Source organism: Aotus nancymaae, unplaced genomic scaffold (genome assembly GCF_030222135.1).
Source record: "Aotus nancymaae isolate 86718 unplaced genomic scaffold, 86718_ANA_hifiasm-v0.15.2.pri h1tg000007l, whole genome shotgun sequence".
In the NCBI taxonomy this organism is placed as follows: Eukaryota; Metazoa; Chordata; class Mammalia; order Primates; family Aotidae; genus Aotus; species Aotus nancymaae.
The window spans coordinates 1,822,736-1,838,836 of record NW_026988418.1 but is presented as its reverse complement, the minus strand read 5'-3'; the positions used below and the strand labels follow the sequence as shown (position 1 = coordinate 1,838,836).

The 16,101-nt window shown below is 41.1% G+C and overlaps 1 protein-coding gene across 10 annotated transcripts in view; it reads left to right on the top strand.

Annotated features, from left to right (window-relative positions):
* LOC105710429 (box C/D snoRNA protein 1) overlaps positions 1–16,101 on the top strand; it is a 151,104-nt gene that overhangs the window by 67,232 nt on the left and 67,771 nt on the right. The window contains exon 10 of one of the 10 annotated variants that reach the window (XM_064372174.1): positions 15,202–15,224. The exons of 7 other annotated variants lie outside the window; for them this stretch is intronic. In XM_064372174.1, the coding sequence (XP_064228244.1) occupies positions 15,202–15,209 (8 nt within the window). In that variant the 3' untranslated portion in view covers positions 15,210–15,224. Of the gene's footprint in view, positions 1–2,170; positions 6,140–15,201; positions 15,225–16,101 lie in introns of those variants that run through there. 2 more of the 10 variants (XM_064372167.1, XM_064372175.1) reach the window with 2 other exon arrangements.

Below are 16,101 nucleotides of genomic sequence, written 5' to 3'. Positions count from 1 at the left end.
TACATAATATATCTTTGACTAATAAAGATATTGCCAAACAGCTCTCCAAAGTGAGTTCACCATTTTACCCCTGGCTGGGACTGGTCTGTGGATGTTCTTATCCCTTCTTATCCTTAATAATGCTTGGTATTGTCAGACTGTTTAATTATTGTCAATCTGGTAGGTGTGAAAGGGTATCTTATTTGATTCTCATTTTTACTTATTTAGTTACTGGTTAAAGCAAGTATCTTTACGTGGCAAGTACCTTTCCATGACTATTCAGGTTTCTTCTTTCATATTTTACCTGTTGACATATATTTATCTTGTTTTGCATTGATTCTTAGCAGTTCCTTATTTTTCTCCATGTTTATTTTTTTTTTAATTTGTGTTTTTATTCTGAGATGGAGTCTTGCTGTGTTGCTCAGGCTGGTCTTGAACTCCTGAGCTCAAAGAATCTTCACACCTCGGGCTCTCAAGTAGCCGGGATTACAGGTGTACATCACTTGTGCCTGGCTCCTAACCATTTTAATCTTAAAACAACATTTATTTAGGCTGGGTGTGGTGACTCATACCCGTAATCCCAGTGCTTTGGAAGGCTGAGGTAGGAGGATGCTTGAGCTCAGGAGTTCAAGACCAGCTTGGATGAGATAGCAAGACCCTGTCTCTACCAAAAAATTAGAAAATTAGCTGGCTGTGGTGGCTCGCACCCGTAGTCCTATCTACTCAGGAGGCTGAGGCAGGAGGATCGCTTGAGCACAGGAGTTTGAGGTTGCAGTGAGCTATGATTGCACCACTGCACTCCAGCCTGGGTGTCAGAGTGAGACCCTGTCTCTAAAAAAAGAAAAAAAAAATTTGTTTATGGGAATTTTCAGATGTACACAAAGGTAGAGCAGCACAAGGAATCTCCATGCTCTCAGCTCCTGGGTTCAACCCTCATCTCCACACACTTCAATCATGTTTCCTGGAGAGCTTCCCAGTTATTAGAGATTATTAATCTTTTTAATTTTGTTGTGGAAACTGACAAATGTATGAAAAAGTAGAGAAAATAGTATAATAAAAGCCTTTTAATCTATTGCCCAGATTCAACAGTTATCAAAATTATAGCCAATCGTGTTTCCTATTTATACCACTTTCCCTACTGGATTATTTTGAAGCAAATGCCTGACATTAAATCATTTTGTCTATACAGATTTCAGTAGGTATCTCTAAAAGGTAGTGGTTTTTAAAACAATAAACAACAAAATTAGCAGTGATTTAATGGTATCATCAAATATCTGGCCGGTGTTCAAATTTCCTTGTTTGTTTTATTTTACATTTGGCACAGAAGTAAATTTTAATGTAGTTGAATTGATCAAAACTTGTCTTTATAGTTTGTTTCTTTTCTGAGTTTGAAGGACCACCTTAATTTGGCTGTAACCTACTTATTCAGTATACCTGATTCCTAGTATTTCCTACCAGGAGTTCTCTGATGCCTCGCTCTCCAGTCAGACCATTTCTTTCCTGTCTTCCACCTGTGCTGTATTCTCATTGCCAGCTCCCTGTAGTTTTCTTGTGATTTTGTTCCCCTTTTCTGCCTAATTAAATCGTGTCTGTAGTCCCAAAGTTCTTTCTTGTCCCTGAAGTTTTCAGTCGATTACTTTGCCCTGCACTTGGCTTTTTCTTTGGATTTCTTTTACATTTGCAGTCAATTTGACACCAGATTGTTTTGGTTTGTTTCTTGCATTTTGGCTTTATGCCCCAGCTAGCATATCCTGTCTGGAAGGCATGGACCATATCTGCTGTTGCCTTTGACATATTGTACCCTCTATCATGCTGTTCAATAAGTATTTAATGACTTTCATCAAATCAAATATAAATTATTAAAAGATCACACTACGTTCAAGCAGGCCACACAGTGTATTTTAATATTTTACTTTTCTTGAATGTGAATTGAGTGATTTGAAGCTTGGATGCCAGAGGTGTTAATTTGGCCAAGGTGATGGTCTAATCGCATTTGTTGTCTGGCAGAATGTTATGATGGTGGTCATATATGATGACCAGCTGTTCTTATGATTGAAAAGGTTGCTATCTAGTTTGGAGGCTTAAGAATTTCCAACCAGTGTTTATCAGAGTTATTTTTGGCTGCAAACCCAAATAGATAATTTCACAATTGACAATTCAGGAGGCATTCTTTTCTTTTTCCTTCCTGCAGGTTTAATAGACTACAACTTCCACTGTTTCCGAAAAGCTATTCATGAGGTTTTTGAGGTGGGTGTGACTTCTCACAGGAGCTGTGGTCACCAGACTAGTGCCTCCAGTCTGAAAGCGCTGACACACAATGGCACGCCACGGAACGCCATCTAGTCTGAATCCCAGCATCGGGGCTCTGTGCCAGCTTACTCCTCACTCCAGGGTCAGATGCCATGTGCTACAGGACATGGGAGCTGCCGCTTGTGGGAATCTGGTGCCTGTCCCACTAGAGACAAGGGGTAGAGTTTCTCATTTGAATGAAAACCCCTTTACCTGGTGGTGTACAACTGAAGCTACTATTTCTTTTTTGAAAAATGGCAAAAAAAAAAAAAAAAAAAAAAATTTCTGGCGACCACGGAACTCAAGTGTGTGTTTCTCCTCTTTTGGGTCCACTTTAAGTAGTTGAGATATTTTGGACCTGGAGATAACAGCAGTTACCCATCCTTACCAGGGAATGTTGCCATCATTTCCAGTTGAAAATAATAGAAAAGACTGAATTTTTATATGCTTCACTTAGGCGTTCATTTGAGTAGACTAAAAATTCTGCCTTGCTTAGGTTCTAACACTGCCTCTCAGATTTCAGTTTTGGACATTGCACAGTTAAGACCTTTTAAATGCATTTGCTTGCTAATTTGGAAGACACATAGTCTGCAGCAAGACATTCCTATATTGAAGAAATGAGAGAAAATTTTATGCTGCATCAGGTGGAGAGCAAGGCTCAACAGTGGTTGCGTTAGTTCCCTCGGAAGTGTTGAAAAAACTTTGAAAGGGAAGAAAATTTTTGCACCTTTGTTCTGGGTACCAGATGTCTGGGTTCTTTCTTCTGCATTAGATAAATCATCATGCTCAGTGTAACAGGGAATTAAAAATAAGTTTTTCCCATAATCCCCTTCTAGGGGAGAAACTCATTATGTCACTGAAATGTTGAGCTTACTTTTCTTTAATCTTGATATCAGCTTCTACATACCTTTTATTCTAAGCTAACGAGCTTCTTGATTGCATTTAGTTGACCACGAGTGACCCTAAGGCACTGGGGGACTGTCCACTGGGAGTTGGAGTGAGCACTTGGTGCTGCAACAGGCATTGTTTTACATACTTTGTCTCCAGTATTCTGACACCAAGTGTCAACTGTGGTACTTTCTTTGCCTAGGATATTAATTCATAATTGTTACTTTTGTTGATGGTTGATACCCTTTCCATTGATTTAAACCTAACACATTATTTCTATTCCACATACCCAGTAGGCATAGATTCCAAAGCCACTGGACCACTTGAGTACATAAGTGCCACTGTTTAATGCAATATGTATATTCAGGTCTGTAAAGCTAACAGTGTGACTTGGAGTGCTTCCTGCAGATGATTCTGACTGTTGAGTATTTACATGGACCATGGTGATATCCAAAAGAAAAATGCTTTTTATATTTATAGATTATTTCATTGAACTATATATGAAATGGGTATCAATAAATGTATTTACTCCAAAACCAGTTTTTCTCCTTGCCTGAGGTATGAGAGGGTGGTGGTGGAACATTGGGTTGTCTCACTTTGCCGTTTTCTCATTCATTTATTTTTCTTTTTCTCTTTTTTTGAAACGGAGTTTTGCTCTTGTTGCCCAGGCTGGAGTACAGTGGTATGATCTTGGCTCACTGCAACCTCCGCCTCCTGGGTTCAAGCTATTCTGCCTCAGCCTCCCGAGTAGCTGGGATTACAGGCATGCGCCAACACACCTGGCTAATTTTGCATTTTTGGTAAAGTTGGGGTTGCTACATGTTGGTCAGGCTGGTCTTGAACTCCCAACCTCAGGTGATCTGCAGACCTCAGCCTCCCAAAGTGTTAGGATCATAGGTGTGAGCCACCGTGCATGGCCCATTTCTTTTTCTTATGCTGCTTCATGTGGTTAATATTTCTTATGTGTCAGAGTTTCAAGTTCTATCCTGATGTGGGAGTTTCATGGCTATGTGTCTTCCCTGGCCATTTCTGCTTTAGGGTAGTAAATCAAAGCTCAGGTGAAAATATTTTTGGTTGGGTGTTTCATGTCAGCACATCTCATGCATGGTGGGGAATGTCCTGGGTCTGGCAACATGAATGATTTTATCCAAGCTAAGAAAGAGTAAGATGCGTGAAGGTAGAACACACTTAAATTGTACAAATTTCAGCTTGTTTTTTGTTTCCTCCAGTTGCTGACATGCTCATTGACTCTTAAATGTCTCTTAAATCGTGTCTACAAACATGTTGGGTCTAAACTAATCAGAGAAAAATAGATAGTAGTTTGTCAGTGGGAGGAAGATAGAGATTGAAATATCTTTAAATTTCATAATCGGACTACTTTGGAAGCTGTTTTAATTCTGAAATGGAAATCACAGAAACAGCTGGAAAAAACTCTTGAGATACTATCTAATCTGCTCCCCTTTTTCAGATTTTGGAAACTGAGGTGCAGAGGGATAAGAAGCCATGTTGAGGCCATAACTAGGAGGACTAGATAACTCAAATTCCAGATACTATTGAGAGTGGACGGGATGCCATTACTCAGGATGCCTGAGCAGCAGGTGTGAACTGGCACTGTCTGGGGTGCACCAAGGGTGGCCAGCCTCATCATAGATCTAGTTAGTGGCAAAGCAAGGCTTGGCCTCCAGACCTGGCAGCCGTGTCGCATGCCTTTACTTGCAGCCCCCAGCCTCAGGCTCCCATTGGTTAAATGGGGAGAATGCTTCAAGATGTATATGGTACACAGATGCCCAATAAATGTTTTCCTATTACTGAAAATTATAAATTCAGTCAGTGGAGAAATCCTTAATTGTGAAATAGAAAGTAAAGGTGGAAAGGAGACAACTCAGGATGAAGGAAACTGGAGAATAAAATGATCAAGGTTTTGCCTGAAATGTTTGCATCCCAATGGATGTTGATGTTTACCAGGCTACTTCAAAGAGAACTAGGACAGATGGTTTAAAAAAAACGCTTCAAGTCTTAAGCAGCAAGGTATTTTAGCTATTTCGCATACCACCACCTCTCCCATTCACATTCATATATACACACACATACATATATGCATGTATATAATGTCTCAATATAGAATGCTGGAGGTATTTGGGAGTTTTGTTAATTTACCTTCTACGTCTTGAGTTCTGTATGGAGAAATGATTTAAAAGATAAAATAGAGCAGCATTGTTGGAGAAAGCACTGTGTGTGAATTTTGGACTTTGGTAAGGATCTCTATCCTTTGTTTTGTAAATGCTGAAAGTCCTTCCAATTCAGAAGAGATTATTAGTATCATTATTGTTTTCTATCTAAGCTAGTAAGTAAGCTAATAAGTTTAAGTGCTCCCCCTGTCCCGCTCAGGGGTCCCAAAGGAACATAGTCTGTAAAAGGAATGTGGACAGCAGTTGGACATAACTGGAGTGTTATTTGTTAATAGTAGCTTCCCTGAACTGTTTCACCAACGTTAGGAGACTGGATACAAATAACATCCAAGAAGGACATGAAGGAATAGCCAACCACCACTTACTATGTTAGGTGGTTTACATGTGTTACCTTGTAATCATCACAACTCCTTGTGAAGTAGGTGCTGTATTCCTGTTTTACAGATGGGGAAATAGACACAGCAGCTCAACTGTAAAGTGGTGGAGTTAGAATTGGAACACATGCGGTTTGATTCCATAACCTGCAACCACCACTCGACCTTCCTTTCCTAGTAGGGAGGGAGGGTTTGCTCACTGGTGTGTTTTGCAAAACACAGATTCTATAGTTAAGTTTTAGAAACTTGCATTCTGTAGTCCCTCTTTGGAGATTACTACATACAGTTAAATATGAAAGTTTCTGAAAAGACCTGCAATAAAGAAGGCTGTTCATCTTGGCTTATATCCCATGTTCCTAGATTTGACACGTTAAATGAATATTCAATCAGTGTATAATAAACTCACTGTATTGAAATGTTTTCATTGGATTGGAAGTATGATTTTTACACTGTTTTCCAAGTATCTTAATACAACCATCGCCAAACTGGTTTCTTGATTGGCTAGTTCAGCACCTGCCTTTGTAGATAGTGATCAGGAAGCATATTTAACTACTCTGTAACATTTCCTCAATATCTCTGCTCATTTAAGCCAGCCGTGCTGCGAAGCAGAGGTAGCTTGTCTACCTTTTCTGCATGTTTGGTGGTGGTGTCCAAGTCTTTACCGTTAGGCCTCTAGGTGGCAGTGTTGTATTATTTAAACACAGCTTCTTGCTTTGTGGCTTTTGCATACATGCTCTGTCCTGAAAGTTTGTATTGCCCGTATACCAAGTGCACACCTAACTTAGAGATCCAAAGAATTCCTGAAGTATTTTCCCTGGGGTAATATTCAGGACTGATTTGAGATATTTTATTGGAAGTGGAGCAGTTTATGATTTTCACTTTTTAGTGAGGGGTTGGGTAAAAATGAAGGTTATTGACATTTGCTTTATGGATTATGAGCTACAAAAAGGCCTTAAGATAGCTCTATCTGCATTCTGATAGCAGGCAGAACTTCTTGCTTCCTCTCTAATCCATCTGTTGTAAATGTGTGTGCTCTTCAAGACTCCCATAGAAAGAAATGCCACATATTTGAATTAAAATATCTGTTTTCACCACTTTTCTTTGCCTCAAATGAAATTTGTTGAAATTATTTCACATTTAGGCTTGAGAGATAAAATATGGCAAAGGAAAAGGTGCAGAATCTTATCCTTCCATGGGTACTTCTTTTTCTTTTTTTTTTTTTTTGAGACAGGGCCTTGCTCTGTCATACAGGCTGGAGTGCAGCGCACGATCATAGCTCCCTGCGCCCTCAACCTCCCAGGCTCAAACATTCTCCTGTCTCAGCCTCCTGAGTAGCTGCACCACCATGCCTGGCTAATTTTTTTTTTTTTTTTTTTTTTTTTTTAATGTGGAGACAAGAGTCTCTCCATGTTGCCCAGGCTGGTCTCAAACTCCTGGGATCAGGCTGTCCTCCCACCTCAGCTTCCCAAAGTTCTGGGATTACGGTTGTGAGTCATTGCTCCCAGCTTGTTTTTCTTTCTTGTAGAGCCATGTAATCTCTTCACAATCCCCAGCTGTGACTTTGCTCTGAAAAGACAAATTTTAATGTAAAAAGAACTAGATACACCAGTTTAAAATATAATTGAGAAAATTGCAAAGGACAGTTATAATGAGGAACTGAATAGCAGGAAATTAGTTGTTCCTCCCCACACTTGAAAGTGCCAGTTTAACTACCAACATGTTGCCCGCAAAATGCTGCAACTTCCACTTTAAGATTCTTATTACACTTTAGGCTGACGCCCTTTTCGGCCTTAGCCCGCCTGCACCCAGGTAAATAAAATTAAAAAAAATTCTTACACTTGAAAAAGCACCTTTTGAACTAAAGTGATCAAATACTTTTGTTGCTTTGTTGTTTGTTTTGTTCTGAGACAGTCTCACTCTGGTGCCGCAGGCTGGAGTGCAATGGCATGATCTTGGCTCACTGTAACCTCCAGCTCCTGTGTTCAAGGAATTCTCCTGCCTCAGCCTCCAGAGTAGCTGGGATTACAGGTGTGCACCATCATACCTGGCTAATATTTTGTACTTTTAGTAGAGATGGGGTTTCACCATGTTGGCCAGGCTAGTCTTGAACTCCTAACCTCAAGTGATCTGCCCGCCTCGGCCTCCCAGAGTGCTGGGATTACAGGCGTGAGCCACCACGCCCGGCTTAGAGTGATAAAATAATAGAAGTCATGTGAGAGACAGTTAATTTGGTTTATTACAATGTAACGTAGAACGGACAGAACCTTGAAATGTAAAAATGGAGTATTAATCTTCTACAATGTTCTTTTTGCTTTTCTTTTAAAATGAGGTGCTGGTGCATGCATTTTAGTAAATTGTGAATATTCCTTCCTTTCTTTCCATGTCCTCTCTCTTATCTCTATGCAAATTGGCATGCAAACTTTGTGTTCCAGGTAATGAGCCTGCAGATGGGGCCCATCTTTCTCTGGAAAGCAGTGCTGGCATTCTCTGTACTGAAGCTCTTCCCCAAAAAAGATGCTGGCTCTACAGCTTTGGAAGATGAGCTGAGAAATAAGCTGATAGCCCTACCAAACATTTCTTGACTACCTGTCTTGACTTTGGACATGGAGCTGTTGGCCATTTCCATGCTTGGTGGATACTTTTCTTCGGCTGCACTGTAGCTCTTCCTGGCTAGATGTCTAGCATGGAGGCTCCTTGGACTATTTCCTCACATGACCCCTGTGGCAGTCTGTTGATGGGAATGGGACAATTGAGAAAGGCAGGCCGCCTGGCAAAAAGAACTCACTTAGGATCAGGGGCCACAGGATCTCCACAGAAATGTTCTCTGGCCTACTAGAGTGTTGAGGCTGGAAGAAGGGGAAGAGGAGATCTCATTAGCATACTGTCTGGGAGCAGGGTGGGGCGGGAGGCAGAACTGGGCCTTCGGGAGGGCCTTGGTCAGTCAGTGGAAGGAAGACAGCTGGAACAGAAGTTAGAATGATTTATGCAGTGAGAAGGAAACCAGGTAGAGAGAGAGCAGTGCTCACCACTGAAATATTTATTTGTTGAATTGAAATGAAGGTCTCTAATTTGTTCCTATCCTTCAGGTTTCTGTGCCTGGAATCTGGAAAAGGAGACGGATTCTCCTAGATTTTGCCTAGGAATGTTAGTGACCTTGAGAGACCTTCCAAATGGAGATCTGGGCCACGCAGTGGCAGTCTGGACCTGCCTCTGTAGGTCCTTGACTCTCCTCTTCCAATGTATCATTAAGTCTTTTATTTATTCTTGATTTCTTTCAGATCCAAAATAATGGTCAGGAATCGTGCTGTTCAGCGCTTGTCTCTTAGATCCTTTTCTTCTTTTAAAAAAATTGGGCTAGCCTATACTAATAATTCTACTAGTTTAATTAAAATTCTGATTAGCAGTAGCATGCTTATCTTAATATTTGAGTGCTTACACTTTGCCAGCCATTGTGCTAAGAGCCTTACTTGTGCTTTCTCATCTAATCCATCCAGTGTGATGAGGTTGGAGCTATTGTTATAGCCCATTTTACAGATGAGAAAACTGAGGCATAAACAACCTGCAGGAACATATTACTAGTTTTATTGGCATAGCTTGGAATCAAAGTCCCATCTTTCTGATGCCAGAGCAAAGATCTGCCTTCCTAGTAGTAACAGAGCTTCTTAGAGGCTGCCAGGAAGGAAGGAAGAAGGAAGGATGGAAAATGCTCCATTGGGACTCTGAGCAGCTTATCCCAGAACTTTCTGAGAGTAGCTGTACATACCCATTCTGGCAGAGGCAGAATAAGCTTTCTTCTCCTTGGGCATTTCCAGTCACCCTTGCAATTAGGGATGGCCATGTGAGTTCTACCAATGGAATGTGAGTGAAAGTGATGTATTCCGTTTCTAGGCCTAGCCCATGTCATCATCTCAGGCATGATCCTCCATGTTTTTTTCCCTTCTATTGGATCACTGCCGATGAGCACAGAAATACTGTTGAAAATGCAGAGCCTTGACAAGGAAGGAACCCGGATTCCTGGATTACACAGTGGGAGGCTCATCTGCTGACCAGAAACACTTGCACTGGACTGATAAGCAGTACATAGATGTCTCTGGTGTTAAACCTTTGAGATTATGGGCTTTATTTATTATAGTGGCTAGTATTACCCTAACTTATACACTAACACACTCTATGGGTCCTGATTCTTGGCTAGGAGCTCAAGCAGGTAGCAACTGAATGAACCAGAAAGATCCAATTTTTGTGACCAGTTGCAAAATGCCAGAAAGAAAATGTTTCTCAGGCAAAAGAGATTATAGTGATTACAGAATTTGAAATCAGGTTTATTGGATACTCCTCAGAGCAAACCTCTCATGCAAGGAGTTCACTGAACTATCTTCGGGAAGTCCGTGGGTGGGTTTCAGAGGTTTTAAGAGCCCCTGAATTTATGTGCAAAATTATATGTACCAACTGGACAGAGGGAACCTGGCCCTTTCAATCTCCAAAAAGGTGAGGAACCAGTTGTGAATCTGAGCATAAGCCACTTAGGAGGCTTATTTAGAACAGAAATGCAAAATTGGACTTGGCTGCATGTTCTGGATTTCACATTTTTTTCCCTAGGATTTCCAATTCTGCCCCTTATATATGTAAAGACTATAAAAGGAGAGCTTTTCTTGAAACCGATACATTGGCATATGGTACAAGTGTCAATGAGCAAGTAAAATAGTCTGGGTGAGGGAAATCATGAATATAAAACATAATTGTCTTGTGGTCAAGTAGAACATGAAGCCAACATTTTGGGAGGAAAAATAAGCCTAGCTCATTAGTTTCCCCATTCTGGCCTGCCAGCTTCCTCTTCTCTGCGTGTCTGAGGGTCGCTGCCCTTCATGTCCCCTGGCGGGCCCCTTCTTCTCTAACGAGCCTTCCCCGACTCAGCATTCTCCTCCTTGATCGCATTCCTCAGTGGAGGGGAGGAAAAGTTTCCTCAATCCTCCGAGGGTTCCTGACCAGGTCTAGTGAAACTGACAAAGACAGGTTAACAGGATCAGCAGCATAAAACAGGGCAAGAAAAGAAAGAAAGAAAAGACATGTTGACAGGAGAAAAGCATAATAGATTTATTTAAAGTTTTAGATGACATGGGCCGGGCGCTGTGGCTCACGCCTGTAATCCCGACACATTGGGAGGCGGAGGCAGGTGGATCACCTGAGGTCAGGAGTTGGAGACCACTCTGGCCAACATGATGAAACCCTGTCTCTACTAAAAATACAAAAAATTAGCTGGGCAAGATGGTGGGTGCCTGTAATCCCAGCTACTCTGAAGGCTGAGGCAGGAGATTCGCTTGAACCCAGGAGGCAGAGGTTGCAGTGAGCCAAGATCATGCCACTGCAGCCTGGGCAACAGAGTGAGACTCCATCTCAGGAAAAAAAAAAAAAAAAAAAAAGAAGAAGGGCAGGAGAAGATCAGAAAGACATTTCTGAGCCCCTTTCCTTCAGTTCAAAGTATTCAGCATGTCAAGGCACCATACTTTAGGGTATTGTGTTCTGAGCCCAACATTTAGAAGATTCCTGGCCCACATTTTGGCCCATCTCATTCCTTTTTTCAATTATTCTGTATGTTTAATGAAATTCTGCAAGGGCAATCACTAGGCTGAAGGGTAGAGTCTGTGCATTCACCAGCCCTCTTTTGTATCCACTAGGGGTGCCCACTAGGTGTGCACACTCAGTACAGACTTCACCGTGCTGGGAAGAATGGGAAAAATGTAAACAACATGACTGGGAGATACAACTTCTGATTCTTTAGTTTTTTGTGAGATGGAGTTTTGCTCTTGTTGCCCAGGCTGGAGTGCAATGGCGTGATCTCGGCTCACTGTAACTTCCGCATCCTAGGTTCAAGTGATTCTCCTGCCTCAGGCTCCTGAGTAGCTGGGATTACAGGCATGCACCACCATGCCTGGCTAGTTGCGTGTGTGTGTGTGTGTGTGTGTGTGTTTTGCTGCAAAGCTATCCTCTACACTGTGACAACTAGTTTTGTATTTTTAGTAGAGACGGGGTTTCTCCATGTCAGTCAGGCTGGTCTTGAACTACCAATCTCCGGTGATCTGCCCACCTTGGCCTCCCAAAGTGTTGATTTGTTTAAGGCTGCTCAGGGGCGGTGGTTGCTGGGCTTGCTGTGGATGACAGTGAGGTTCAACCAGCATTTACAGCCCTAGCTCTGGTCTGGGGTCCAAGCCAGATGCTTATTCATTCAACAAATACTTTTCGAGTGCTTACTGGATGCAAGGCTCTGTTCTAGGCTCTTGGGATCTATCAGTGAAGAAGAGAGCAAAGTCCTTGCCATTATAGTGCTGACTGAATTTCATCCTGACAAAAGTTAGGAGGCAGATGGGGGAGAACGGAGGCTCAGAGAAGTGGCTTGCCCTAAATCATGTAGCTAGTAAGCCGATAAGTGCTGATCTGACTCCAAGTCCTACAGATGTCAACACATCAACAGAATAGGGAGGATAAATATTAGAGGAAATTTAACAACAAATTCTAGTTTGTGTGTGTGACTTTACACACCAAGAATAAACAGATTACTTATATTGAAATGTACTATTAAATAAAACAAGAGAAACTAGGAAACATACTTATTATGTGTAATAGAGGAAGTTATTTATTTATTTATTTATTTGAGATGGAGTTTCACTCTCGTTGCTTAGGCTGGAGTGCAATGACGTGATCTCGGCTCACTGCAACATCTACCTCCCGGGTTCAAGTGATTCTCCTGCCTCAGCCTCCCAAGTAGCTGCAAGTATAGGTGCCCGCCACCATGCCCGGCTAATTTTTCTATTTTTAGTAGAGGTGGGTGTTCCACCATGTTGGCCAGGCTGGTCTCGAACTCCTGACCTCAGGTGGTCCACCTACCTTGGCCTCCCAAAGTGCTGAGATTACAGGCATGAGCCACCACACCCAGCCTGAAAGTTAATAGTTTTTTATACAATTTTACAAATCAGTAAAAAATACGTTCTAAAACAAAATGAGGGAAAGATATTAGTGTGTGACACAAAGTAGAAGAGGCCAAAACCATGAAGACCCATAAAACCTCACTAATAATAGAAGAAATGAACATTAAAATAATGTTTCCCTTTCTCTTTATCAAATGGGCATTTTTTTTCAAAGGATGATATTCAATGTTGATGAGAATACAAGAAAACAAGCATCTTTCATACATGCTTTAACAATGAATTTTAGGACGTTCTTAAATAGATTGATTCTTGTACTTCTTTAAAATGATACAGATTTGAAACATCTTATTACTTTTTTTAAACCATATTAACAGTGTTTTCCAATTTTTCTACAGTGTATGAATATGTATCCTTTTTATAATGAACAATATATATATATGCATTTTTAAAAATCCTATAAAAATTGAAGGGAATAGGAGGAGGAGATGTTTATTGGTTTAATATGTCATAGAAAATGGTCTTAGACTGAGAGCAGGGACCCGAGTTTGTTGACTGCAGTCTGTAAAGTTTCCAAGTTTCTTTTGTGCACTCTCCGCTTGTCTGGCTGCAACTCATTGTCAGAGACTGATCAGTTCTTCCAATCCTCTGAGCATGGTCTGTGCAGTTTCTGTTGTTTTTTTTTTTTATTTTTTATTTTTTATTTGTTTATTTTTTTTTAAAGGAAGAAAGAAAGAAAAAAGAATGAAGAAGAGGAAGAAAAAGGAAGAGAAAGAGAGAGAGAGAATGGGAGTATTGCTTTCTTGCCCAGGCTAGAATGCAGTTTAGAAATGGGTATTGAAAACCTCTTTTATACCAATAATTATACTTAATGATGTAAACAGGAAGGAATAAGGGAAGAAAATAACAAACAAGCAGCCAACCAATATTTCATTTAAACCTATGAAATGCTATGCGATTACTGAGGAGTGATTTACTTCCAATTATGTAGTCTCTTTTGGAATAGGTGTGAGGTGGTAATGTGTGTTTTGTGTATTTAAAGTGGAGAGTTCTATAAATGTTTATTAAGTTTACTTATTCCGGGTCTGAGTTCAAGTCCTGGATGTCCTTGTTAATTTTCTGTCTTGTTGATCTATAGAATCGTTAGCTCTTCTTGTTACATTGATCCTTTTACCATTATATAATGTCCTTCTTTGCCTCTTTTGATCTTTGTTGCTTTAAAGTCTATTTTATCAGAGGCGAAAATTGCATCTCCTACTTTTTATTTATTTGTTTATTTTTACTCTGTGTTTGGTTGGTAAATCTTCCTCCATCCCTTTGTTTTGAGTCTTTGTGTATCGTTGCATGTGAGATGGGTCTGGATGCAGCATACCGATGAGTTTTGGCTTTTTGTCCAATTTGAATATATATGAGTTTAATACTGCCATTTGATGCTAGCTGGCTGTTTTGCCCATTAGTTGGTGTAACTTTTTCATTGTGTTGATGCTCTTTGCTTTTTGATATATTTTTGGAAAGGCTGATATTGGTTGTTCCTTTATATGTATAGTGCTTCTTTCAGAAGCTCTTGTAAAGCAGGCCTGGTGGTAGTGAACTCTCTAAGTACTTGCTTGTTCGCAAAAGATTTAATTTTTCCTTCGCTTGTAAAGTTTAGTTTGGCTGGATATGAAATTCTAGGTTGAAAGTTCTTTTCTTTAAGGATGTTAAATATTGGTCCTCACTCTTTTCTGGCTTGTAGGGTTTCTGCTGAGAGATCTGCTGTAAGTCTGATAGGTTTCCCTTTGTGGGTAACCTGACCTTTCTCTCTGGCTGCCCTTAGTATTTTCTCCTTCATTTCAACCCTAATAAATCTGGCAATTATGTGCCTTAGGGTTGGTCTTCTTGAAGAATATCTTTGTGGTGTTCTCTGTATTACCTGGAGTTGAGTATTACCCTGCCTTGCTAGGTTGGGAAAGTTTTCCTGAATGATATCCTGAAGAGTATTTCCCAACTTGGATTCATTCTCTTCGTCACATTCAGGTACACCTATCAAACGTAGATTAGGTCTTTTCACATAGTCCCATATTTCCTGGAGACTTTGCTCATTCCTTTTTATCCTTTTTTCTCCAATCTTGTCTTCTCGTTTCATTTCACTGAGCTGGTCCTCCACTTCTGATATCCTTTCTTCTGCTTGATCAATTTGACTGTTTAAACTTGTGCATACTTCGTGAAGTTCTTGTGTTGTTTTTCAGCTCCATCAATTCCCTTATATTCCTCTCTAAATTGTCCATTCTCATTAGCATTTCGTCAAACCTTTTTTCAAGGTTCTTAGTTTCTTTGCATTGGGTTAGAACAAGTTCTTTTAATTCACAGAAGTTTCTTATCACCCACCTTTTGAAACCTGCTTCTGATAATGGAACACACTCGTTCTCCATTAAGCCTTGTTCCGTTGCTGATGAGGAACTGCGATCCCCTGTAGAGGGAGAGGCATTCTGATTTTGAGTATTCTCTGCCTTTTTAGGCTGGTTTCTTCCCTTCATTATATATTTATCCCTCTGTGGTCTTTGTAATTACCGACTTTCTAACTAGGTCTCTGAGCGGACGTCCAACTTGTTGATTCCCAGCGCCGAAATCTGAGCAATCCACTGTGCCGGCCAAGACAGCGGTGTTAAGATTGATGGTGCTTTTCTGCCCGGGAATCTCCGGACTCTGCACTGAGAACTGCCGCGCCGGCCACAAGAGTCGCCCTGGCAACCCGTGGGGCTCCTCTGCTGGGAATCTCTTGGTCCGTGAGCAACAAAAACTCGTCTGAAAGTGTGGCGTCCTCTCGTTCTCTGCGCTTTCACTGGGAGCTACGATCCCGAACTGCTAGTGATCGGCCATCTTGGATCTCTCTCTCTGTTGTTTTATTATGTGCCTAGAGCAGTGGTTTTTCACTGTAGTTGCACTCTAGAACCACTTGGGGTGAGTAAAAAAAATAGTGATACAAGGCTGGACACGGTGGCTCATGCCTGTAATCCTGAGGTGGGTGGATCACGAGGTCAGGAGTTCGAGACCAGCCTGACCAACATGGTGAAACTCCATCTCTACTAAAAATACAAAAATTAGCTGGGCGTGGTGGCAGGCACCTGTAATCCCAGCTACTCAGGAGACTGAGGCAGGAGAATCACTTGAACCCGGGAGGTGGAGGCTGCAGTGAGCCGAGATCGTTCCACTGCACTCCAGCCTGGACAACAAGAGCAAGACTCCGTCTCAAAAAAAAAAAAAAAAAAAATAGTGTTACCAGGCCCATCCCAAACTACAGTCATGTGTCACTTAATGATGGTGATACATTCTGAGAAATGTGTTGTTAGACAATTTCAGCATTGTGTGAACATCACAGGGTGTACTTGCACAAACGGAAATGGTAAAGCTTCCTACATACCTAGGCTATAGGGTGTAATCTATGCTCCTAGGCTACAGACCTGTACAGCACATTACTTACTGAAT